The sequence below is a fragment of the Hemicordylus capensis genome, chromosome 4 (assembly GCF_027244095.1).
Source record: "Hemicordylus capensis ecotype Gifberg chromosome 4, rHemCap1.1.pri, whole genome shotgun sequence".
Taxonomy (NCBI): Eukaryota; Metazoa; Chordata; class Lepidosauria; order Squamata; family Cordylidae; genus Hemicordylus; species Hemicordylus capensis.
Genome location: NC_069660.1, coordinates 55,888,950 through 55,913,955, shown reverse-complemented (window position 1 = coordinate 55,913,955; position 25,006 = coordinate 55,888,950). Strand labels below are relative to the sequence as shown.

General features: G+C 43.8%; 1 protein-coding gene across 5 annotated transcripts in view; it reads right to left on the bottom strand.

The window, feature by feature from the left end:
* Window positions 1-25,006, bottom strand: part of SYT6 (synaptotagmin 6) — a 275,557-nt gene that overhangs the window by 5,728 nt on the left and 244,823 nt on the right. For 4 of the 5 annotated variants that reach the window (XM_053313299.1, XM_053313303.1, XM_053313304.1 and 1 more), the window contains 3 exons: window positions 23,045-23,216; window positions 18,910-19,060; window positions 8,147-8,251 (listed from right to left, as the gene is read on the bottom strand). In XM_053313299.1, the coding sequence (XP_053169274.1) occupies window positions 8,147-8,251; window positions 18,910-19,060; window positions 23,045-23,216 (428 nt within the window). The remainder of the gene's footprint in view (window positions 1-8,146; window positions 8,252-18,909; window positions 19,061-23,044; window positions 23,217-25,006) is intronic. The other variant, XM_053313300.1, reaches the window with a different exon arrangement.

Sequence of the window (25,006 nt, the reverse complement as noted above, 5' to 3'; positions counted from 1 at the left end):
CGGGGTGGGGTTTTGAAGGGATGCCAGACCGAACTTGTCTGGTCAGGTTGGGGTCCAGTCCGGACTCGAACTGAACTGGGCCAGCTGGTTTTATGCACATGCCTAATAGATGAAAGAACAGAAGTAAGAACAGAAATAGAATATCAACGATGAGAAGGAAATGGGTCAAGGGGACAAGTTATTATTTAACAGAAGGAAGAAGTGATAAGATAGCCATAGCAGATATTGGATCAAAGAACAGAACAAGAGAGATGAAAAACGAATGAGACAGAGAGGCAAATAGTATCTTGGAGAGTTAAACAAGTAGAAGAAGGTCACATTGTAGCTACCTTATCCACAAAATACTCAGCAAACATATTAGGAAAAAGTGTTAAGAGTTGCTAACAAACAACAAGGATAAGCAGAAGATGAATGAATAGGATGAGCAAAATAAGATTGCTTAGCCACAAAATGTGCATAGATGAACAGGATAAAAACATAAATTTATACTAAAGAAAGCTGAGTAAGAAATGTGTGCCAATGAGCTGTGTTTATTTCTGAGCACTACAATTCAAAAAGGTTTCTGACAGATTCAGATGATGACAAGGAGGAGATTCTCACAATCATCAAAAAGTGAGATAAGGGAGCCTAGCCTGCTTTTTGCTGATTGTCTGCTGCCATGGGAGCTACGCGGCTCTCAGCAGCAAACCCTGCTAATTCCCCCTCCCCTTAGCCGAGGCTAACCCCGTCATTTTGATCGTGTATTGTCACGGCACAACTCCGCACCGCGGCAACACATGAGGAGGATACCCCTGCCGGGAGGCTGAAACAAGCTCTCCAGGATGCCCTGGAACTTCTGGGGTATCAGTGCAGCCCCTGATCCCCACAGTCCCTGCCGGCTCCGTGATGGAGCCAGCAGTCATGTGGGTGGCCGATCCGGCCGCCCAGGGCTTCCCTTCCAATTGTCTGCGGGGAGAGCGGACTAAGCCCGCTCTCCCCGCAAACCCCTAAAGGCGAGTCTCAGTGATCGTGAGACTCGCCTCAAGGATGGTCAAGGGCAGAGCTGAAATGAACCTTTGAATAATTTCAAAAGATGTCAACATTCAGATTTTCACTCTGCAGGTTGACCTCTGCATTTGAAATGTGACAAAATGTCAGTTCTTCATTGAGCAGTTCTTTAACTATTTGCTTTTTGGGAGATGTTAACTACCAACCAACAGATGTCATCACTGCCAACAATCACTGTCAAAATTTGTTCTACCAACAGATTTTAAAGATAATTTATTACTTTAAATTTTTGTTCCAACAATATTTGTCAATGTCAAGAAAACCTTTGAAATAAAATATCATATACCACTGGATGTCAGAAACTGATGAAAGTATTGATGAGAATCTGATATGTGATTGTGGTTAAGAGAGTAAGCCTTTAGCTGTGGCATTTTTGGTTCAAATCTCAGCTCAGCCATGTACTTACTGGGTGGCCTTAGACCAGGGCTGCACAACATCAGCCCTCCTGCAGATGTTGGACTACAGCTCCCATCATCCCTGACAATTGACCACTGTGGCTGGGAAAGAAGGTAGCTGTAGCCCAACAACAGCTGGAAGGCCAAAGTTGTGCAATCCTACCTTAGACTACTCACTATCTCTGAGCCTCAGTCCCCTGATCTGTAATATGGGGATAATAATACACAAATACAGATTGTTGTAAGAATTACTGAGATAATTTGCAGACCACTTGGAGTGACTATATAAATGCTTCTTTCTCAATAACTTTGTTTGTTTGTTTGTTTGTTTGTTTGTTTTGAACATGTACATTCACTCTCAGATCATGATAAAAGATAATAAAAGGTCAGTTCTAAGTTCAGCACCGAGGCAGACATCATATAGAATAGCAGTATCATTATTGTTCCTTTACTTAATTTTAATAATAGAAGAAAGTGGCTGACATCCAGACTAAATTACTCATGAGTAATCCCACTGAAATTAATAAGAAATATTAGTCATGTCTCACTAGTCCCATTAATTCCAATGGGACCACTTATGAGTAATTTAGTCAGGATATCAGCCAGCCAGCATATATAACAATAACAATACTGCCATTCTATAGATAACTGATAGTATCAATACAGAGAGATCTGCCTCATTAAAAAAGGGTACATTGCTATTGTAATGTTTGTGTGTTTGTTTTATAAGCCAGCACCCAGTTGATGAGCTTGTGATCAGCAGATATATCATGAAAAATAAGTATAACCAGGCACAGCCAGGAACCTTTTCTTATCTAGAAAAACATTCTCAATTTGGTCTCAATATAGTTTCCCGTTTTAGCATGCGGCTCTTTTAAAAAAAAGTTAATTCAATCATTCTACTAAAAAGTAGCTAATGCAGTTCAGCCGGATCCACTTTTCTAGAGATGAGGTTATTGTTCAAACTGAAAATCAGATCAAGTTGGAAGTAAATGGTATAGCATACTGGATATACACATTTTTAGGCACTCAAGATTATAAATGATTAGCCATCTGTCTTGAGGCTATGAAGTGTAATTTCAAGAAAATCTTATTCAGGGCTCTGAGTTCTTGCCTATTGATCTTCCAGTCTTGTGTCGTTATATGTGCAGTTGACAAGCCAGTTGCAATGCATCAACAAATGGCCACAGCCGATACAATGGTCTCATAATGGTACTATTGTGCTTCTTCCTGATGTAAGGCTTGGTATGTCAGAGATGTCCTTGCCTTTGGTACACCACCTAAAGTACCACCTAAGTCAACCTTGGCTCTTCTGCTGTTTTTGAACTATAACTTCCATCATCCTCAGCCACAACTTATTTTCAACAACAGCTGGGGAGCAAGGCCACCTATCACTACATTTGAATATTGACATTAATGGGTTCCCATTTCAGGCAATGACAGAAAATCAACCTGTCATTTCTCTAGATAGGAGAAATTAAACTCAGCAGCATAGATGTCATTTTCTAAATATTTAGTTGCTTATGGTGGGTTATTGATGATGATGATGATACACCATCACAGGCCAAAATAGACAGGTTCTCCTCCAAGGAGCTTACAATCTAAGCATGACTATTCAAGTCTACATTGTAAATGAATACTAAACAGAGGCCCGGTTCAGATGTAGCACAGAATGGTTCCACCCCCACCTCCCACTCTCCCAGCTACATTGGGGAGAGATGCCTTCCTGCAGTCAGTGAGACTGCAGAGAGGTGGGGGAGATGGCTATGCAGGTTTCCTTATTTCCTGAAGGACAGCCTGCACAGCCAATAGCAGCCAGAGCAAGGGAGGATCTTCCTCCCTTAACTCTGGTTTGGAGTGGGTGAAAACAAGTGATAACCGATGGTGACAAATAGAGTTTGGGGAGGGAAACCATGGATCCATTTCCCCTCTTTAACTCCAGTTTGCCGCGTTCAGATGTTTGCTTAACGAAACCAGAGGTGAAGGGACCTCCAGTTTTGTATTTTGTCTGAATCCAGTCAGAGAGTTGCCTAAAGTTGGTTCCTTTTGTTTCCGGAACCTATTGTATTCAATCTTTGTGCCTAAAGTGGCTCTTGCCCTTCCCATCTCCTCCTTCAGCCTGCCTGCCCCCACCCCAGTCTTCTGCAAAGCCTTTCCTGTATGACCATATTGGTAGAGCAGGGGTTGGTGGGTTCAACCTAAGGGAAGAGTGGGCAGTGTGCTTAGTAGCTGGTACTCCTGGGAGGCAAAGGGGAAAGAGGAGGATGGGATGCATGGTGAAGACTGCACCCCAAAATATCCAGAACAGTTCAACTGTATAATCACCAAATGCCATACAGAAGACATTGCAGCCCCAGCCTCCACTGCCCTCTACTGCTTTCCAGTGGCAGCACCAGAAAATATTAGGGGGAAAGAGCATTTATGGGTTGGCAAGCTGTGTCCCACATATTAGAATTCTGAAAATAAAAATAGGGGGCAGATGAAAGGCAAGCTACTTGTTGCGGGGTGGGGGGGGTGGGAGTCGCTTGCTTCTCTTGTCTCTGGAGCCATCCTTGCTGCCTTCCAGTGGCATCCTCCAATAAGGACTCTTGATTCTCTTCGCTTGCAACAGTCATGAGCTGTCATTCATTCCTCTGCACCGAATGCTAATATTACCACTACCCTCTCTCTCCCCAGCCCCATCACATTAACTCTGATATCCTCTTGCACTGACTGGCACTGGAAGAGAGGAAATTGCATATCTTTCTAAGTATAGAATGGAGATGGGAGGGGTTTCCTACTTTTCAGGGACTTATGAGGTGCTTCACAAACTGAGGCTGTTCACATGAGCGGCCCTACCCAGGCTTGGGCAGCTCTACCTGGGTCGGGCTGCTCATGTGAAGTGCCAGGATTATGGCCAATCCCGGCGCTGCCTCTACAGGTAGACCAGGCTTTTAACCCCAGCTTTTACACGGGTAGAAGTGTGCGAGTATGCCTTTCAAGAGCCCCTGGTGGCGCAGTGGTAAAACTGCCGCCCTGTAACCAGAAGGTTACAAGTTTGATCCTGACCAGGGGCTCAAGGTTGACTCAGCCTTCCATCCTTCCGAGGTCGGTAAAATGAGTACCCAGAATGTTGGGGGCAATATGCTAAATCATTGTAAACCGCTTAGAGAGCTCCGGCTATAAAGCGGTATATAAATGTAAGTGCTATTGCTATTGCTATTGCTATTTCCCCCAGGCCCCTGACCGTGTGTATGCTCGGGCTGCCTGCAGCCCAAGTGGACACAGAGCCAGGTGCCTAGAGCACCTGGCTGAGGGAGAATCTCTCAATGCACTGCACACCTCGTGTGGTGCATTTAGGGATTTCTGGAGGCCGGATTGTATTTTCCCGGCCTCCAGATGGACGTGTGGCTCCCAGGATTGAAGAATAGAACAATATCGGACCTCTGAAAAGTATACAGTGTACTGTGCTTGATTGGCCAGCAAACTCGCCTGACCTGACCCCATAGAGAATCTATGGGGCATTGCCAAGAGAAGGATGAGAGACATGAGACCAAACAATGCAGAATTGCTGAAGGCCGCTAATGAAGCATCCTGGTCTTCCATAACACCTCATCAGTGCCACAGGCTGATAGCATCCATGCCACTCTGCATTGAGGCAGTAATTGCTGCAAAAGGGGCCCAAACCAAGTACTGAATACATATGCATGCTTATACTTTTCAGAGGTCCGATATTGTTCTATTCTACAATCCTTGTCTTCTTGGTTCCATGTAATATTCTAATTTTCTGAGATTGTGGATTTGGGGTTTTCATGAGCTGTACGCCATGATCACCCCAATTATAACAAATTAAGGCTTGACTTATCTCGCTTTGCATGTAACGCATCTGTCTCATATATCAGTTTCACCTTTTAATTTGCATTACTGAAATTAATGGACTTTTGCACGATCTTCTAATTTCCCGAGTTTTACCTGCAAAAGCTAATCTTGCAAGTTAGTGTGCACACAAAGATTGCATGAATCTTTGGCTTCATAGACTTGGGCACCCAAGCAATGAATGCACTTCAAAATTAGTAAAAGAACAATTGGCAACAAGTTAAACCATGCAAACCTAAATTCAAATGTGCTGAATAAGTTAAAGCAAAAGCAACAAGGAGCACATATTCGTCAACCACAGAAAGGCAATCAAATAATGTTATATTAACAGAAAGGCAATCAAATAACAGTTATATTTGTGGGCCCTTCTCTGTAAAGACACAAGGAAAAGAATCTCTATTTCCTGAGTTACATAGATGATTGTTCTCGCTATACTTACACTTACCTCCCCAAGGAAAAAAGTGAAGTGTTGCTAAAACTTAAAAGAATATGTGGCTAGAGTAAACAAATTTGAAAAACAAACAAACCCTAAGACCTTGCACAGCGATAATGGTGGGAATGTACTGGGAAAGATATTGAGCAATACTTAAAAGAACAAGGAATTAAACATGAGAGAACAATACCTTATACTCAAAGGAAAATAGAGTGGCAGAGAGAAAGAACAGAACTTTGAAATGTCTAGAAGTATGTTTCTTGACTCAGGTCTAGAAAACAAATACTGGGGAGAAGCTGAAATGACTGCAACTTATTTGTAGAATAGATTTCCAACTAAAACTAAAGGAGTAACACCCTTTGAACTGCAGAATGAGACAAAACCTAACTTAAAGCATATTAGAGTATTTGGATGCAAAGCATATGCTTATATTCCTAAAGAACTAAGAAGAAAATTAGATTGCAGAAGTGAAGAAGGAATATTTGTAAGTTATGCACTGAATAGCAAAAACTACAGAATATTTGATCCTATCACAGAGTCTGTTAAACTGTGCAGTGTTGCATATTTTGATGAGAGCAAAAGTCAAATGCCAGTGTGATATCTGACTGTGACCTGGATTTTCCAATTAGTGAAAAGGCTGGACAGCAACCGCAGTAACAAAATGAACAAATACCGATAATCATAGACTATAATATAATAGAGAGACTCAGCTGAGAAGGGGAGATTGAGACAAAACCAGAGACTTCCAATCTAGACGGGGAGATTGAGATGGGACAACAAGTGGGATGGTCAAGCAGAATTAATAAAGGGATTCCACCTAAAAGATTGTCACTGGCAGCCAGAGAAGAGAAAATGTCAAAACCTACATATTGGCACAAAACTGAAGGCATGCCAGATTCAGAGTTAGATAAATTGCTGCAATCAGGAAAAGAACAGATTGTATCACACCATAAAACAAAACATGGGATTTGTTATTCAAGAATGAGACAATGAGAAGGGGGATGTTTGGATTTTGCCATGGACATTGTCTTAGTTCTTTGTGTGGGGCATGCTTATCTATGTTTGAATGTGTCTATGTACTGGCTTGGGGGTGGAGTCACAGTTTGTTGTCTGCCCCTTATTTGCTGTCTTGAATTAAAACTGAGAGGTTCTTCCTCTCTCTCCTCTTCCTGTTGTTTTCTTAGTCTGTGTTTTAGTTAGTAATAAATATCAAACTCTTGTTTCTCAGTTAAAGTTGTTTCCTGTACAGTTATTTATAGAGGATAAATAATGAGGTGGGTCTCACGAAACTGTGGGCAGGGAGCCCTGGGCGGCCAGATCGGCCGCCCACACAATGGCCACACGGTGAGCGCGCAGGGCATACTGGGGAGACCCCCAAGCCGGGAGGCGGCTTTTTGCCTCCTGGTCGGGGGTCTAGTCGTGAGTAGGCGCAGAGCAAAGCCTCACCGCGGCTACTCACGATCCTAAAAAAGCAGGTTTGCTGCAGCGCTAGCAGGGGTTCTTGAGCGGGTTACCTGCTCAAGAACCACCGGGCTTGGCTGCGAGCCCGGTGGTTGTGAGAATCGCCCCAATTTCTCTGAAACAGTGGTTCCTCAACAAGAATGGTTTTGTTTTTTAAAATGGGACCTGCATTTTCATGCAAGTTAATTGCTCAAAAGTAAGGCCAACTTTTAAATTGTTAATTGGGGGGGGGGACATAATCAATCTCTCTCCACATCCTTTGTTTGAATGGTATTTTCCTGTAGGAGTATTTTAAAACAGCAAGTGTGTGTGTGTGTGTGTGTGTGTGTGTGTGTGTGTGTGTGTGTGTGTTGGGGAAAGTGGGGGAAAGCACTCAGTGCTTTTCCCCCACTGAGTAACAAGGCTAAAGAGAAATGTGTGCATCTTCATGCTTTTCTTATCTTAGATAATGAATTCTCAAACTACAGATATCATTACAAGAGCATTTGATACCCAGACACTATCAGTGCAAAGAACAAACATAAGCCCTTAAATACATCTCTGAACCACTTTTAAGCTTTTTTTGTTGTTGTTTAGGAGGAATTTGAGAGACTGACAAAATACTTGATTCCAACTGTGATAGGCTCTTGCCAGAGATGTTTCATTACTCTAAATACACACAGAGATGGAATTGCTTTTGAACTATCCCCCTAGGGTGTTACCCTAGACTCATTAAGTACTTGGAATATTATTTTAAACAAATAAAGGTCATGGTCCCAAAAGCCCAAAATGGCTTTGTTACATTTTAGACCTGTTTTGTAATAATGAGCTGCTGATGATGTAGGCCTGCAGTGCCAGATACAGCCAAGCTCATTCTCCAGAAATCTCTACTAAATCCTTTCCCAACAGTATTTGTGGAAAACAGATTACTTTTTTAAAACTTTTATTGTAAACATGACCCTTGTCTGATTGATACCTTGGAATATTTGGAGTGAGGCAGCATCACAGAAGAAAGGGAGTGGGATGATTCTGCTACAGGGAGCACTGCCTTGGGGAGACTCAATCCAGGTGCTGGATTTTGCTGTTGGCAGAAATAGATAAAGGGTCATTTACAGGGTAAGCTGTGTGCTAATATTGATTAGCACTAGTGGGCTGTTGATTTTGGCCACTATAAAACATATTTTAAGGATACATCCAAATATCAGATTTGAAGGGGGCCAGGTGTACCTCAATGGGCATCTGGTCTCTGCGATCCACACATACCTGCTGCTTCATCCCATATCCCCCCCCCCCCAAAAAAAAAATTCTTGTCAGCTCAAATCATAAGCAAAACAATTGTGATATTAATAGGGGCCATGCAGTCTACATGGTCATGTGAGCATACAAAATAGGTACCTATCTTTGCATACTTTTATCAATTATCACACAAGCAGCAGAGAGAAAGCATGAGAAGCTACAATCTGGACATGCCTTAATAAATTGTTTTGAGGGTTTCTACCTCAGCTGGGGTCGCAGTGCAATATGGGCAGAAAACACTAGTGTAGTGCAGAAAAGAAGACCAGGGCCTCCCACAGAAAGCACACACTCTGACATGAACCAGATATGATGTAAGAGATCATGTCTTCCTTTTGCTTTTGTTCTTTAAGATAGATAATAGGGGCCCCTAAATAGGATCAAGACTGCAGTGCTAGAGAAAGGGGTTGAACCAGTTCCTTGCCCCCTTGCCATTTTCCTAATGAATTTGCTCCCACACACATGCTATTTGTCCCTCAGCAGAAAACACAGAAGTATCCATAAGAGCTCTCTTGCAGTTCAAATAGCAGCTTGGGGTTGTTGTTTTTTACACAGGAAAATAGCATGGAGGAATGGGGTTAGGCCTTCCCCACTGTCACCATAATTCCAATTTTATTTGCCCTTCAACTTCAGGCTGCCTTTTTTTTTTTTAATGAGGCTGATCCAAATTTTGGGTCTCTTGCATCATGTCTGGTTGCGTCCCCAGCTTCCCTTGCCAATCAGATAGTCTCCTGTCAATCTAACATGCACTACAATCTAGAATTCTGATCTGCTCTGAATTGGCAATTTATTTTTTTTAGAACTTCCACTTAGCATTTCAGAGTTTTCTTCCTGTGTCACTTGACTAAAGGGGAAAAAAACTTACAGTAAAGTACAGCTGCCATGCCTTGTTGGTAGGAACATAGGAAGCTGCCATTTACTGAGTCAGACCATTGGTCTATCTCAGTGTTGTCTTCACAGACTATTCCCAGAGCAACTCCATCTCCTGAGGGGAATGTCTTACAGTGCTCACACATCAAGTCTCCCATTCATATGCAACCAGGGTAGACCCTGTTTAGCTAGGGGGACAAGTCATGCTTGCTACCTCAAGACCAGCTCTCCTCTCCTATCTGTGACCAGATGTTCAGCAGTGCTGCACATTTTAGATACAATGGTTTATTTTTAGCACACCTGGAGCTGTTTTCTGAGCATAATGTCACATGTTGAACTCATGGGACTGTAGCTCTTTGTCTTTGCTCATCTTGTCTGTTTTCTACAAATTCTTAATTGGTCGTCATCAATGCTATAACTGAACAACTACCAATAGTGCATCAGGGTATAATGTCCAACATCTGTAACATCTGGTTCATATTCTTGTTCATATCCTCAAAGGATCTGTATGTTCTGTAATGTTTGGTTTAGTGGTTTGGGATATTCATTCATTCACTTATTCATGATTTTCTCCCTCCATGTAGCTAAGAGTTTGCCTTAGCAAAAGCAGATCAAAGAAATATGCTTTGTACTTGGAGCGAAAGGTGAACGTTTGTGATGATAATTAGCATCTGTGAAAGCTCAGATTTAAATGAAGCTGCAGAATGTTTTAATCTAGACCAGGTTCTATATTAGATGTTCCTCTCCCAAGACGGCTTTCCCCCTTGTTTCACAGAACTCCAAGCGCAAAATATGAGGTCTGGTTTCAATTTCATCTTTTAGATATTTGAAGCCCATTCAATTTTGTATCCTGATAATAAGGGCTGCAACTTTGAAAGAAATTAAGCTACTATGTTTGTACTTAATTGTAACCAATGCTTTAATAAGTTAATGATTTCCAGTTGTCTTGTACATTGTCAGTTGATGGATAAACACTAAGTGACTAGGGTTGCAGTCCTATGTACATATGTGAAATAAAGTCCCATTGAATTCAGTGAGACTTCCTTATGAATAAACTTGCATAGGATTGCACTGTAAGGGACGTTTTCCATATTGCTCAGCAGAGGATACATGTTAATCATCATAAAACTAAATCATTGTAAACCGCTTAGAGAGCTCCGGCTATAAAGCAGTATATAAATGTAAGTGCTATTGCTATATGGCAGAGAGCCTTAAGCAGTCCTGAGTCCCTGGATCTTCATTCCCTGTATGATAAACACAACTGAAACCATGTCTTTCTTACACATGTTATATTTCAAAGTGCACATAAACATCTTATACAGAGATAGTTTAAAATATAATGAGGATGTTCACATGAGCAGCCCTACCCTGGCAGCCATACCTGGGTAGAGCTGCTTGTGTGAAGCGCTGGGATTGAGGCCAATCATGCCACTGCTTCCCCGGGTAGACCAGTAATTTTACCCAACCTTTTACCGAAGTAAGGGGTCATATGCATACTCAGGCTGCACACAGTCTGAGCAGACACAGAGCTGGGCACCTAGAGCATCCAACTCACAGCAGAATCCCTCAGTGCACCGCACTTGTCATGTGGTGCATTGTGGGATATCTGGATGCCAGGACACAATTTCCCAATCTCCAGAACACTCCGTGGCTTGTGGCAGTGCCAGATGTGTGGGTGCGCAAGCTGCACAGCTGGGACCACTGCTGGATCGTCTGGGGCAAAGTAGGTGCTATCCTGCCTTCTGCCTGCTCTGTCTGGTCCAGCAAAATGTCAAGTGAATGGACTTTATATGTTAAGCAGCATTAAGGACCAGGGGTACAGTAAGGTTGGAGTGGGCCCTAGGACAAGAATAGGTGAGCTACTGCCCCCCACTTTTTTGTATTCCCCATATTTTTGCTGCAGAAGAAATATGTGGACACGATGAAAAAGAAAATGACATGCCCTTTCTTTCATTGCTATGCAAATAACATCACTCACTCCCCAAGCAGTATCTCCCACACCTCCATCAGGGTCCAGCCTTGTGCAGTTATAGCCATGCCCCTGTTAAGTTTCCAGGCAATTTGCCAGGGATCAGATGCACTCAATCCTTCATCTGAGTCCCACAAGCCACACAGCACCCATGTTCAGCATGCAATAGTTCCTGCCCCTTTATATTGCCCACAGGTGTGATCATGTGATCAGCTAAGCCATGCAGTCTGCACCACCAAAGGACAAGGTGTTTGCAGATATTTCCCACAGCACATTGTTCCTGCTTTTTATGGGGTTTCTTTGGTAAAAAGAAGCAGAAGAAGCTCTGGTGCTTGCTGACTTTTTCTTACATTTTTTCCCTTTTTTAACAAGAAAATATTGTATCTCGACAGTTCCAAAATTCTTTCCTTTATTCATCTCCCACCTAGGTCATAAAGAGACTGTGGGGCTGGTATGTGTGGGGGGGATGGCCCCCTTTTCATGCATGACTCCTCAGGAACACCTATATATCTGGCCAACTCACTAGTTCTACACACTGAATGGCCATTATAATAAACAATCAAATAGGCCTATATACTAATAAGCACCAATAGCAACTTCCCTGCTATTTGTCCTGGGGCAAATAGCAGCTGCTGGGGTGTGTGTGGGGGGAGCAGTGGAGGGATTTTCATTTGGAAAACAGCATGGGGGAAATGTCAAAGTCCTACCTCAGGAGGCCCTGTGGCTGCTATTTAAAGAGGGGGAAATGCAAGCATTCATTTAACATCATGTGCCTTTTGGTTCTAAGTATGCTTGGAAAAGAGGAAAATCTTTTGCTTCCAACAGAGCACAGGACTTATTGATCTGTGCTGATAACTATGCTTATTGCTATTGGCTGCAATAATTTTAAAATGTACTATGGCTTCTAGTCTGGCTTGTAGGTATCCAGGAGTGAGGCCTTTGGACCTTGTCCCCTTAAAACACAACAATAAATTATGGCTGGGGATGATGGTAATTGTACTCCCAAAACAGCTGGAGAGCTAAGATTGCCTAGTAGGGATGTGCACGGAACCGCGGCTGGGTGGTTCAATTCCGGCGGGGGTGCCACTTTAAGGGCAGGGGAGGGTGCACTTACTCCTCCTGCTGCCTTCCCCCTGCCGGCATTCGTTGCTGGTAAAAACCTTCGGGGCAGCAACGTACCTCCCTGTCACCCCTTCCCCCTCCTTGGCCGGAAGTGGCCAGAAGTATCAGGTGTGTGTGCACCTGTCGCATGTGCATGCATGCCCGTTTGATGTGCACGCACATGCATGTGACAGGTGCCCCCCCCCCCCATTACTTCTGGCCACTTCCAGCCAAGGAGGGGGAAGGGGCGGCAGGGAGGTATGCTGCCGCCCCAAAGGTTTTTACCAGCAACAAATGCTGGCAGGGGGAAAGCGGCGGTAGGGGTAAGTGCACCCTCCCCTGCCCTTAAAGCGGCATCCCCCGCCGCATCAAACTTCGAACCCCCCCGGTGTTCAAACCTGTTCAGAGGCCCATAAAAAGGCCTCTGAACAGGTTCGTGCACTTCCCTATTGCCTACCCTACTGAAATGACAGCTGACCTCTGTGCTTTATCTTTTCCTTCTATTTGCCTCAACTACCTGCACAATTTTGGCCCTTCAGCCATTAGAATAGAATTTCCTTTATCTCTGGACTATTGGCTATTATGAACATAAGAACAAAAGAACATAAGAACAGCCCTGCTGGATCAGGCCCAAGGCCCATCTAGTCCAGCATCCTGTTTCACACAGTGGCCCAGAGGTGCCACTGGAAGCCACAGGGAGGAGTTGAGGGCATGCTCTCTCTCCTGCTGTTACTCCCCTGCAACTGGTATTCAGAGGCATCCTGCCTTTGAGACTGGAGGTGGCCCACAGCCCTCCGACTAGTAGCTGTTGAAAGACCTCTCCTCCATGAAGTTATCCAAACCCTTCTTAAAGTCATCCAGGTTGTTGGCTGTCATCACATCTTGTGGCAGAGAATTCCATAAGTGGATTATGCAGATTTCCTGGCAATCCATTTCATGGGAGGATGGGAGTTGCAGCTCAACAACAGCTGAGGACCGAAGTTCTGCAGTCCTGGCCTCAGCCCTCCCACTAGCTGAGCTCCATGTAGTCTCTTCTCACCTGCTGCTTGTTGGGTACATCCATCTCTCTTGTATGGCAGTTTCCAATCCTGTAGTGTATTGCAGTCTAAGCTGGAAACAAGAGGTACTGTGGCCTCTGTAAAACCCACTGGTGATCACATGCTACTACACAACTGTTATTTCTCCACTTCCAGTGCAATCTTATGTATGTTTACCCAGAAGCATGCCAGCTGTATTCAGTAGGGTTTCCTACCAGATATGTGTGTATAGGATTGCAGCCTTAAGCATTTGTTTGTTTGTTTGTTCCCTTGCCATCTCACCTTTCCACCCAAAGAGGCCCTTCAGGCAGCTACATTGTGCTAGGTGTTGTGCAGAACAGCAGTTACTATTTTGGAGGTGTTGCTTCTAGCATACTGAGCAACTGTAAGGCAATCGAAATTGAAGAAAAATATATATGAAAGCTGAGATTTTTTTTTTTTTTTAAATCTCCCTCATCTGGAGAAAATCTTTGTTCCCTAGGGCAACAAGGTAACTTGGTATTTGTGTATCAGGTTTAATGGGAACGTTGGCTCTTGTTCTAAGTGAGTTTCTGCTTCAGTGAGATTTCTGCCCTTCAGAAGCTGTTTAGAGCAATTTATTTTTGTTTTGTTTGCTCGGCTTCCAAATCTAAAAAATAAAACAACAAGAAAATCTTGAGGGTTCAAAAAGTAGGATTGGGTATACATTGTGTGTGTACTTGTGGTATTTGTTTTAGGAGCACAGTAGCTGTCTCTGATGGGCCTCCCTCAGCCTTATATTAAAAACTGACAGAAAAGAAAGTGAGAGTGATCCACCAGTGTGTTGTCTGCCAAACCTTTACACAAACCAAGGCTCCATACCTGAGATAGTCTTGAAACAGAGCTGGTTTAATCTCAGGGTTCTGCAGAGGTCCCTGACTGGCTGTTAGCCTATCATGACTAACGGAAGTAAGCAGAGAGAGTCAGGCAAGCAGCTGGGAAAGAGAACAGGAAGGGGTTATTCTCACGACCCCATTTACCTGATTGTGAGTTGCCATGGCATGGCTCTGTGCCACTGCAACTCACGAGGAGACACACCCCCCAACTGGGAGGCTACTACTACTATGAATATTTATATACCGCTCTTCAACCAAAGTTCTCAAAGTGGTTTACATAGAAAAACAAACAATACATAAATAAGATGGTCCCTTGTCCTCAAAGGGCTCACAGTCTAAAAAGAAACATAGGGTTGACACCAGAAACAACCACTGGAGGGATGCTGTGCTGGGGTTGGATAGGGCCAGTTGCTCTCCCCCTGTTAAATCTAAGAGAATCACCACTTTTAAAAGGTGCCTCTTTGCTCAGTTAGCAGGGCTCCAACAAGCGTCCCAGCACAAGGAGGCAGTCCTGGCACTCACGCAGGGCATCTTGGGATTTCTGGGGACCAGGTGGCCCCCGATCCCCACCACCCCTACCAGCTCTGTGATGGAGCCAGTAATTGTGGCCAATCCGGTCACTCAGGACGGGCTAGCCGTGCATGTGCGGGGAGAGTGGGCTTGACCTGCTCTCCCCACCTAACCCCATCCAGCTCTCCACATGGCTCGTGTGGAGAGCCTTGTAGTCTAGGGACAAATTCATGGAGGACAAGTCTATCAAGGATTACCAGTGTGGTGCAGTGGTTAGAGTGTTGGGCTAGGGCTAGGGAGACCCAAGTTCAAATCCCTATTCAGCCATGAAACTCACTGGGTGACTCATCTAGGCCTGCCACTTCTCTCTCAGCCTAACCTACTTTGCAGGGTTGCTGTGAGGATAAACCCCTGCTAACTTGGCTACCGCTGCTAACTTGGCAAAGAGGCACCTTTTAACGTGGTGATTCTCTTTATTTAGCAGGGGGAGAGCAACTGGCCCTATCCACCCCCAGCACAGTACCTCCAGTGACTGTTGCTGGGGTCTATCTTATGTTTCTTTTTAGATTGTGAGCCCTTTGGGGACAGGGATCCATCCTATTTATTTATTATCTCTCTGTGTAAACTACCCTGAGCCATTTTTGGAAGGGCGGTATAGAAATAGAATAAATCATCATCATCATCATCATGCACACTGCTCTGAGCTTCTTGGAGGGGGATATAAATAAATAAATGCTAGTTTTAAGGGCTATAGGCTACCTCCAGTTTCAGAGGCAGAGGGTGTTTTTGAATACCAGTTGAAGGGGAGCAACAGCAGGTGAGGGGAAATGCCTTCATTCCCTGCTTGTGGGCCGTTTCATTCCCTGCTTGGTGGGCCACTGTGGGAAACAGCATGCTGGATCCAGCAAGGTTCTTCTTATGTCCTTATGACAGGAAGTCTCAGGAAAGAAGCCCTTAACTGCTGCTTGCTGAAGGCAGCCTTGTGAGAGTACACAATACAACCTCCAGCCTACATAGCAAATGCTATTATTGAAACAACCAACCTGAACCAAGGATGAAGGGGAGAGGTGAAGTCAGGCGGTTGGGTTGTATGTAAGCAAGTTGGTGCACAGTGAGTTCCCTGAGCATGAATACAACTCATCTCCTTTACAAGCAGCAATGGGATAGGAACGTTGCTGTTTCTGCTCACTCTTGTATCACTCTCCTAATCTCTCCATCTGGGGGTTGCAAACATCTACCAAAGCTTGAGAAAACGTTGCTTACATGTGGATTCATGTATGGATTTCCTAGTGGAGATTACATTTGGAGGCTGCATGTGTATGAGTTTTTTATGCAGTTTGACTGGACTTCTGCATCATTTTGTGTTGGAATTGATTTTCCTAGCCAAAAAGAGAGCATAAGCATATCCTATTAGTTTGTTGATACAGATGACATTAGCCTTGGGTTCTGAGTTACACTCCTCTGTTCTTTTTTCAAATATTCAGTCGACGTGCTTCAAACTATTTTGAATTGAGTTGGTCTACTCTTTGGTCCTATGTGGATGGTAACATTGGCTGCATTGCTCTCCTTTCATGTGAACCGTAGCCAAGATCACTAATATACAATATTCTTGTATATGCAGTTGTGTGCACTATACTTCTGCACTTTTGTCCACTGAGGTAGCATGCTCATGAAAAGTGTTTTGTTTTGTAACAATTAATGCATATTTCCCCTAATGCTGTCCACAGATCTTCCTTTGATCTTAGTGCACATCTTTTGAAGGACTGTAGTAGAGTTTGTGCTTAAGATGTATGTTTTTCTGCACAGCTCCCAGCAGTGTGTGGCAGCAAGCCTGCTTAGGGAGCCCACCTCTTAGCCTGGGTTTGGGGCGTGAGGGTGCCCAACAGTTGGTATAAGGTGATTTGCAGTTGCAGACTTGTCTCTTTGTTGTGTCACATTCGTATTTTGACTGTTGGTGACAATCACTTTCATTTGTCCTTTAGATATCTCATGTAATCTGGCTATCCTGTGAGTTCTAATGCTAAATTGCCCTCCCTAACCAGTTTCTTCTTTTGAGCTTGATCTCATGAGAATATTGTCTTTCTGCATGTCATCCCAAAACACAGTCAACGTATTAAGTACCACTCATCAGCTGTTTCTGTGGTGGCCTGGTTTCTGTCTGCATCTTTTATTTTTGCCACTGTAAGTCTGTCACTAGAAGTCCATGCTCGGGGGATAATGCATAAATTGCTCGGGGGAGCAAATGCTCGGGGGATGATGCATAAATTGAATTTTGTTCAATTCATCTTGAAAACATGAACAATTTTGGGGACAGCAGATCATTGATCCAGAGCCCATTCTCATGTCTGGAGAATGGGCTGGGACAGGGAGAGGGGAGGAAGCCACGAAAAGCTTACCTCCCCCGCAGACGATCCCGCCCAGATGATTGCCAGCTTCTGCCAGTAGCAGGGAGGGAGCAGGGAGGTTTGGGGGCCAGGAGGCCCCCAGAACTTTCATAATGCACTGCATGATCGGGAGGCTACTTGTGTGTACATTTAGCCCACTTTCTGGGCACCCTCACGCCCCAAACCCAGGCTAAGAGGTGGGATCCCTAAGCAGGCTTGCCGTCATACACTGCTGGGAGCCGTGCAGCTCCCGGTGGCACACACGCGCACCGAAAACTGGGCTGGGCTTCCTTAGCCCGGTTTTCAATGCGTATGTGAATAGCTTCCCAGTTTTCAATGTATCCAGTTTTCTTCTGTGCTTCCAGCTTCAAAGTTCATGGGTGGCATATTTCTTAAACTGCTCAGTGTGAGGGCTATGGCCTACCCCATTCCGACACTATGAGCCTCAACACATGATCATTTGGGGCTTGAGAGGAGCCTAACCCAGGCTAGGGTGGGCTCCACAAACCCTGCTCGCACGTTTGCAGCACCCGTGAGCATAGAACATGGAGGTATGCCGAAAGATCGGGGGGACCTTCCCACATCACACCATGCTGCCAGGAGAAGGGTGCACTGGCCATGAAAGGGAAGGGGGTGAGGCAAGCCCCATTCAAGCCATTTTGAACATGGGATCATAGAGAGGGCTGTGCAGAGTGACACATTGCCTGCTTATGGCCATGGCAACTGCAGCCCTCTCTGGAAACATGGTGGGTGGCTGTCAAAGCCCGAAAAAGGAGCAGGAGGCAGACACATGATCATCAAACTCAGGCACCAAGGCCTCTGTTGTACACTAACGTGGTTTAAGACCCAGATTTATTTTCAAGGTTTACCGGTTTTTCCAAGCCTGGGTTTGGTAGCTTGCCCCCCGCCACATGACCAGCTAACTTGGCTTAGCTCACCACTAATTTGGGTTAGCGTAATCATGTTTCGAGGCTCAGTATGTTGTCTGCTGAAACTCAAAAATTAAGGTTCAGGAAATAAAGATCCACATTTGAGCTAATTAACCAGAGATGAAAGTTTGGGCGGTATAGAAGTTTAATAGATAGATAGATAGATAGATAGATAGATAGATAGATAGATAAAATAATTAAACTGAACTGGTTAACAGGATTCTACACAGATTCCTGGGAGTTCTCCACACAGCAGGCTTTACTGCTGGTTTTCTGCGAGGCTTTACTGGGAACTCAACGCTATCCAAAAAACCCAATGCAAACAGTGGATTTTTTTTAACCTCAGATATAAATCAGGTAGCACTCTAATGAGCAGTGAAAAACCCGAATCATGTGAGAAGTGCTCCTGATAGCTAGCAGGGACTTTGGGGGAAATCTGCCCAATATGCGAATGCACCCGCTCCATTCCGGAGGAGATGCGGGCTAAATGCCAGTTGTGGAAAACTTCCAGGTGTGGTCATATTATCTGAGGACTGCTTCAGGTTACATAAAGCAAGGCATGAGTGGGGAGATGTTCATGAATACCAATAATGGACACAACAGAACCAGAGTCACAGTATCTGTAAATATTGCTTTTACTTTCATAGTAGAGCTCCAGTGTTTGTTCTCTGGTGAGAAGCTCTTGTTAGATACTCGCAAGATACAACCAGAAGCTTTTATAGCAAACCTTTCTGCTTACTCAGCTACTTATGGCATATGTATATGAAGAAGATTATGAAGTAGTTTACATACCTCCTTGAAGGATTTCTTCACTTCCACTAATGGGTGCCAGTGTGCAATTGGTTTGCGTGGGTAAGCCAACATTTCATTCCAGTGGTCTCGGCCTAGTCCCTCAGCACTGTTTGCTACACGGCAAACTCCGATAATCTCATTATGGCCAACACTGAAAGGCAATGAACACATTGGAACATGTTTGAAAACTATTTTTATATTGTCATTAACAAATAAACCTGTGACCCCCTGCTTCTTCTGTTCTTCCTTTTCGCTGAAGTTACATGGGCTTAATGAGCATTTATCCCACAGTAAGGCTGCCAGGAGGTTTTACAGAGAGAGCTTTCCCCCTGAATCCACTCCTGATTAGAGTGTGCCAGTCCACATATCCGCTGGATTTAATCTGACCTCCCTGTGGGCTATCAGGGACCAGGACAGACAAGGCTTTGTTTTTCTCCGAATTCTGACTTAGCCCAAGTTATGTCCGGAGTAAAAAAATCCTCTATTTCCAGCAGCTTTTGAAAAAACTCCGGGGCTTCTGCTTTTTCTGAAGGTGTTGATGGAGGTGCTGATGGCTATGCGAATGGTCCATCTAATCCCTTGAATTAAAACTCCTCGAATCTGCTGCAAAGCAGATTCGCTTTTCAGATACCCCGAGGCACAGAGACATGTGTTAAAAAAAAACTCCAGGCTAGGACAGCCTAGTCTGGGTTAGGCTGTTTGTGTGCAGCACCAGGATCCGTGCAGTTCCTAACCAACCTAACTCCACTCTGAAGCTCAGCCATTAGTCAAGGTTAAGGGTGCACCGTGCAAGCATGCCTTAACCTCAGCACCAGGATAATGTGTGTGCTTGGGCTGCTTGCATCCCAAGCACACACAGACAGACACCTAGAGTGCCTGTCTCACAGGGGTATCCCCCAATGCACTGTGCTCGTCGTGCAGTGCATTGTGGGATATTTGGAGGCCAGGACACATTGCCCCAGCCTCTGGAGATCCACGCTGCTTACAGCAGTGCAGATTATGTGGGTGAGTGGCTTGCGTGCCAAAGACAAGCTGAGCCATTGGGGGGACAGGTAGATTCAACCCTGCCTCCCCCATCACCCTCCTCGCTGCCCCGCTATTGGTCATGAGAACAACCTTTACTTCTTATTTTCCAGGGCTCTGTCTTTCCTGCTTTCCCTATCCAGGCTCATGATGCTTTGTGAAAGCCAGGTGTATGTTATCAAACCTTCACCCTTACAATTTATATCTCCAGTCCTCACATTTCTATGACGGGTTCCCCATACACACCTGGAGTTGCCACCATTTATTTTTTCTGACAAAGACTCTGTAGCCGACATCTTGACTTATGAGCATGCAGCAAAAGAAACATGCATGCACTTGCTACACCCCAGAATAAAGTAGCATGGACTGTTGCATAGGGGGTGATTTTTGCTGGTCTTCCCTGCACGTGCTGCTTTCTTTACATGTGTGCTTCCTTTGCTACATGCATTCTTCATAAGTCAGGATGTCACAAGTCCTTCAACAACAGCGTGGTGTAGTGGTTAGAGTGTAGGACTAGGACCGGGGAGACCCGAGTTCAAATCCCCATTCAGCCATGATACTTGCTGGGTGACTCTGGGCCAGTCACTTCTCTCTCAGCCTAATCTACTTCACAGGGCTGTTGTGAGGAAAAACCTAAGTATGCAGTACACCACTCTGGGCTCCTTGGAGGAAGAGCAGGATATAAAATGTCAAAATAAAAATCTAAAAAACCAGGCAAAATATGCCTTGCACTGCATCTCCATAGTGGGAAAAGTTGGTTTTCTGCTTGTCACATTATAAGTGATGCATTACAAGGAATATGTGGCAGCAGCTGTCTGCTCCCCACATCTCCTTGATGACCTGTAGTTTAAAAAACTTGAGATGACATCATTATGCTTGAAAATCCCTTCTCTCCACCTAAGCAGCTGTCAATGATGTGAAGACATAACAAGGAAGCGCTGAGCACAGTATCACATCACACATCTTGTGTAACTAAACATTACCAGGGAGGTACAGGTTGATGATCAGGCCCATATTAAAGTCACTGTAGGCCCTAGGCACTCTCATATGCATAGGGCCCCAAGATAGATCTATAGATAAATATTTGCAGTGTGTACAATGTATAGGTCCCCTAATATGTCCCACAATATGTCTAACGTTTCAGAATAGGCATCTGCAGGGCTGGATTATCCATTAGGATAATTTCCTCACAAGAAGGTGTATGGGTGGGGAGAGTTTGATTTCAAGTTTTCCAAATGTTAATATTGATTTTAGAAGGTATATTGCCATTTTTGGAACAAACTTTGAAAGGGAGTGCCCTTTTTCAAAGCTGAAACATTAAAAAAACCCACACCCTAAAACCTGTCTTAGGTCAGCCATGGGACAGAAACAACATTCTTCACTTGCACTATTCTCAAACTGAGAATGAGCTTTTGCAAAAATTGAAACTGGAAGATGTAGTCCATAATTTTGCTAACAAAAAGAGCTGCAAAGTTAATGTTTAATGCATATTTACTTAAGTCAGCACTAATACCATTAAACTTAATTCAGTTATCCAACACTCTACATTGCACTATTTTGTTATGCTGTTAAAGAAATTCAGTTAAAGCAAATTATTTTTAAGTTTGATTTAACAGTTTTCTTTTCTCATTTTTTGAGTCATCTGAGTTGGGAGGGGGCCTAACTTTTTTTGTAGGCCCTTGGGAGCTTCATAGGCCCTAGGCACTGTGCCTATTGTGCCTAACATAAAATCTAGCCCTGGAAATGACTGTATGTAAGTCAGCAGTAGTCACATACTCCTTATAATGCAGTTATGGTCTGAGTTCTACTGAAATATATGGTAATCTAATACACACCCCACCTATCATGTGGCCTCCAACATTTCTTCACAGTTGTAGGGAAATGTTCATAATAAGCAACCCAGTTCTCATACAAGGATCAATGCCTGAGCCTGACCCTCCTTCCCACCACAATTACACATCGTTAAAGGGTATTTTGCTGTTCCCTGTACTTGTTTACTCTGAAATAGCCTGTCCAAGACTGTGTGCATTCTTTCAGTTCAGTATACACATATAGAAATAATTACCCCATAAAATGTTATTGAAATAAATATCCACAACTGCAGTGTTTAAGCTCTGCACTGCCTGATGCCTTAGTGTACATTCGCAGACAAGGACACTTGAGTAAAGTTGTCTCCATCACTCCTACCCATTTGGAGACCTTGGGGAGGGCGTTAATGACAACACCAGGAACTCACTTGAACAAAATTTTAACAAGATGCCCCCCAATGGAGTAAAGCATGCATCTCAAACTGTGGCTCTACTGAAGATGTTGGCCTGCAACTCCCATCATCCCTGGACACTGGCCATTGTGACTGGGGATGATGGGGGTTGTGGACAATAACACCTGGAGGGCCACAGTTTGAGACCCTTGGAGTAAAGTATGAAGTAAAAATATGGATAAAACAGGGACAGTGACTTATCATGGACAGATAACAACAGTTAGAATCTCCTCCTGGTAAACAGGGACAGTTGGAGTTTATGCTACCATCCAGATGGGCTACATATTATTATTATTATTATTATTTTCAATTTCTATATCACCCTTCCAAAAATGGCTCAGGGCAGTTTACATAGAGAAATAAATAAATAAATAAGATGGCTCCCTGTCCTCAAAGGGCTCACAATCTAAAAAGAAACATGAGATAGACACCAGCAACAGTCACTGGAGATACTGTGCTGGGGGTGGATAGGGCCAGTTACTCTCCCCCTGCTAAATAAGGAGAATCACCACATTAACAGGTGCCTCTTTGCCAAGTTAGCAGGGGATGAAACCCAAAGGCTCAGTATGTAGCTTGCAGCTGCTCAGCTTATTTCCCTCCATGCATCCACAGACTGCACAACTTTAGAGGAAGATAGCCATGTTCTCCCTAGAGATGATGAAAGCTCAGGGACATACCCTACTCACTCACAGAAAGAAAAATGGCTGAAAAACAAGGTGCCGAGTGTATTAATGTTTTTTAAAGCATGATATGTCTTTAGCACAAGGCAGTTATGTAACTGAGTCACATCAAGGAATTTGAGGGTAGGGGGTGGTCCAAATGGGATTAGGCATTGCAGAGACTCCCACGTACCGGTCATAATCCATAACAGAGATAAGCAAGCTGACTTGGTCCATGTTCTCTGGAGGGATATCAAAGATTATTGCCTCATTGTAGGTCGGATTAAGCGTATTTCTCTTTATGGTGGTTTTCTTTTTTTTCAGCCTCCTCCCATCACAGAGCAAAGACACCTTGACGTAAGGATCTGGAGAGCAGGAAACAAAACACATGTCTCTTTTAAAAAAATACCTTCTTTTCTTCCAAGTTTATGTAGGTGTTATTCATGTGACCTCAGAATAAGGCTGCTCACCCAGACTGTTGGGGATGAGCCCCTATAAGAGTGGTTTTATACATATTATAGTGGGGCTGTAATTAAAGCATTGGAGGAAAATCCTTTATATAATTGCCTTACCCCTGCTAACTGAGCAAAGATGCATCTTGTAAAATGGTGGCTGTCTCATATTTTGCAGAGGGAGAGCAATTGTCTCTATCCAGCTCTAACACAGGGTTCCTTCAGTGGCTGATGTCACTCTTGTGTTTCTGTTTAGACTTTGAGCCCTTTGGGGATCACCATCTTATTCTTTTCCATGTAAACTGCTTTGATAACATTTGTTGAAAAGCAGCATGTAAATGAATGTATGAATAAAATAAATGATTAAACATCCTGTTCCTCTGGATGCTCTAGTGATTCTCTATGGGCAGGAGCATGCTGAATTTGGAAATTGTATGAAACATGTTAGCTGCAGCTAAAATGCATGTTACCAAGAAATGGCATGAATCCCAAGCCCCTGCATTAAAGAAAAGGCCTTCAAGGTTCTGGAAGACACAGATATGTCTAGGCTGATTGAGTACATCCCTTGAAGAAATGGCAAGTGTAATGCAGAGACCTTTAAAATGAACTGGCTCTTCTTTATTGACTTTCCGAAGGACTGATATAACTTTCATATTGATAGTTATGCCCTTCTCTTTGGCCTGGCTATTCAATATGCATGTTCATTTTTGGTGTTTTTGATTCTGTATATGTTTGATAGTTATTACAACAACAAAAAAGATCTAACATTTTTCATTCTTGAACATCTCTCTAGCTCTTTGATTGCACATATAACTTACACACCATTTCGTTGTGTAAGCAAAAATGTGAATGATTAAAAAAAAATGAAGTCACATAAAGGGGTTGAAAGGCATTTTTATAAAATGGGAAAGAGGTAAAAGAAAGAAGGAAAAAATAGAGCAGCATCTGCCTCAGAGATCGAATTTGGCAAATTGCCTCAAAGTTTCCATCACAGCATGAATTCTATGTAGGTTGCTGAAAAAATTCACAGTGTATTCTGAAGTTCCAGTAACTATATAGTGCCTCATTGCAGAGCTACTGAACTCGTTTCCTTCTGAAGAGTCAATCCTCAGTGATTCAAACTCCACCAAATGCCTGCTGAGTGGAAACGTTTGCCCAAACAGCCTCACAGTTACTGCTGCTGCAGATTACGTTTGTCAGCAGAAGATGCTGACAGAGTCATGGTCTCTGCCAAGAGACCAAAGACATACTCCTGGCAAATAAATGGAAACACAATCAAGCAGGCCTCGTGCTTCAGATACCTGGGTGTAGTCTCCCACATTTCTGGTACCAGGAAGGCTCACAGCAGTTACGGTGTCCTAAACACTCAGAGGAATGCTGCCGCCATCCTAAAATTATTCTGAACAATAGAAGGCTACTACATACCTGCAGCCTTAAACTATTTGAAGCTAAACCATTGGTGCAACTCCTCTATGGTGATCAGCAGGGCCCCTTTTCCAATGCCACCTCTCTGGAGCTTGTCCAGTCCAAATTTCTAAGAGCAGCATTCCAAGTACACCGCTGTGTCTCTAACTCCGGACTTCGATTGGAGAGAGGCTTGGTGAAAGTAGAGGCCAAAGTAATGCTGACTATACTCAACTACTAGCTAAGACTATCCTTCTTCCCAATGGGCCTAGCCCCCTTAACACTGGAGGATGGCCATC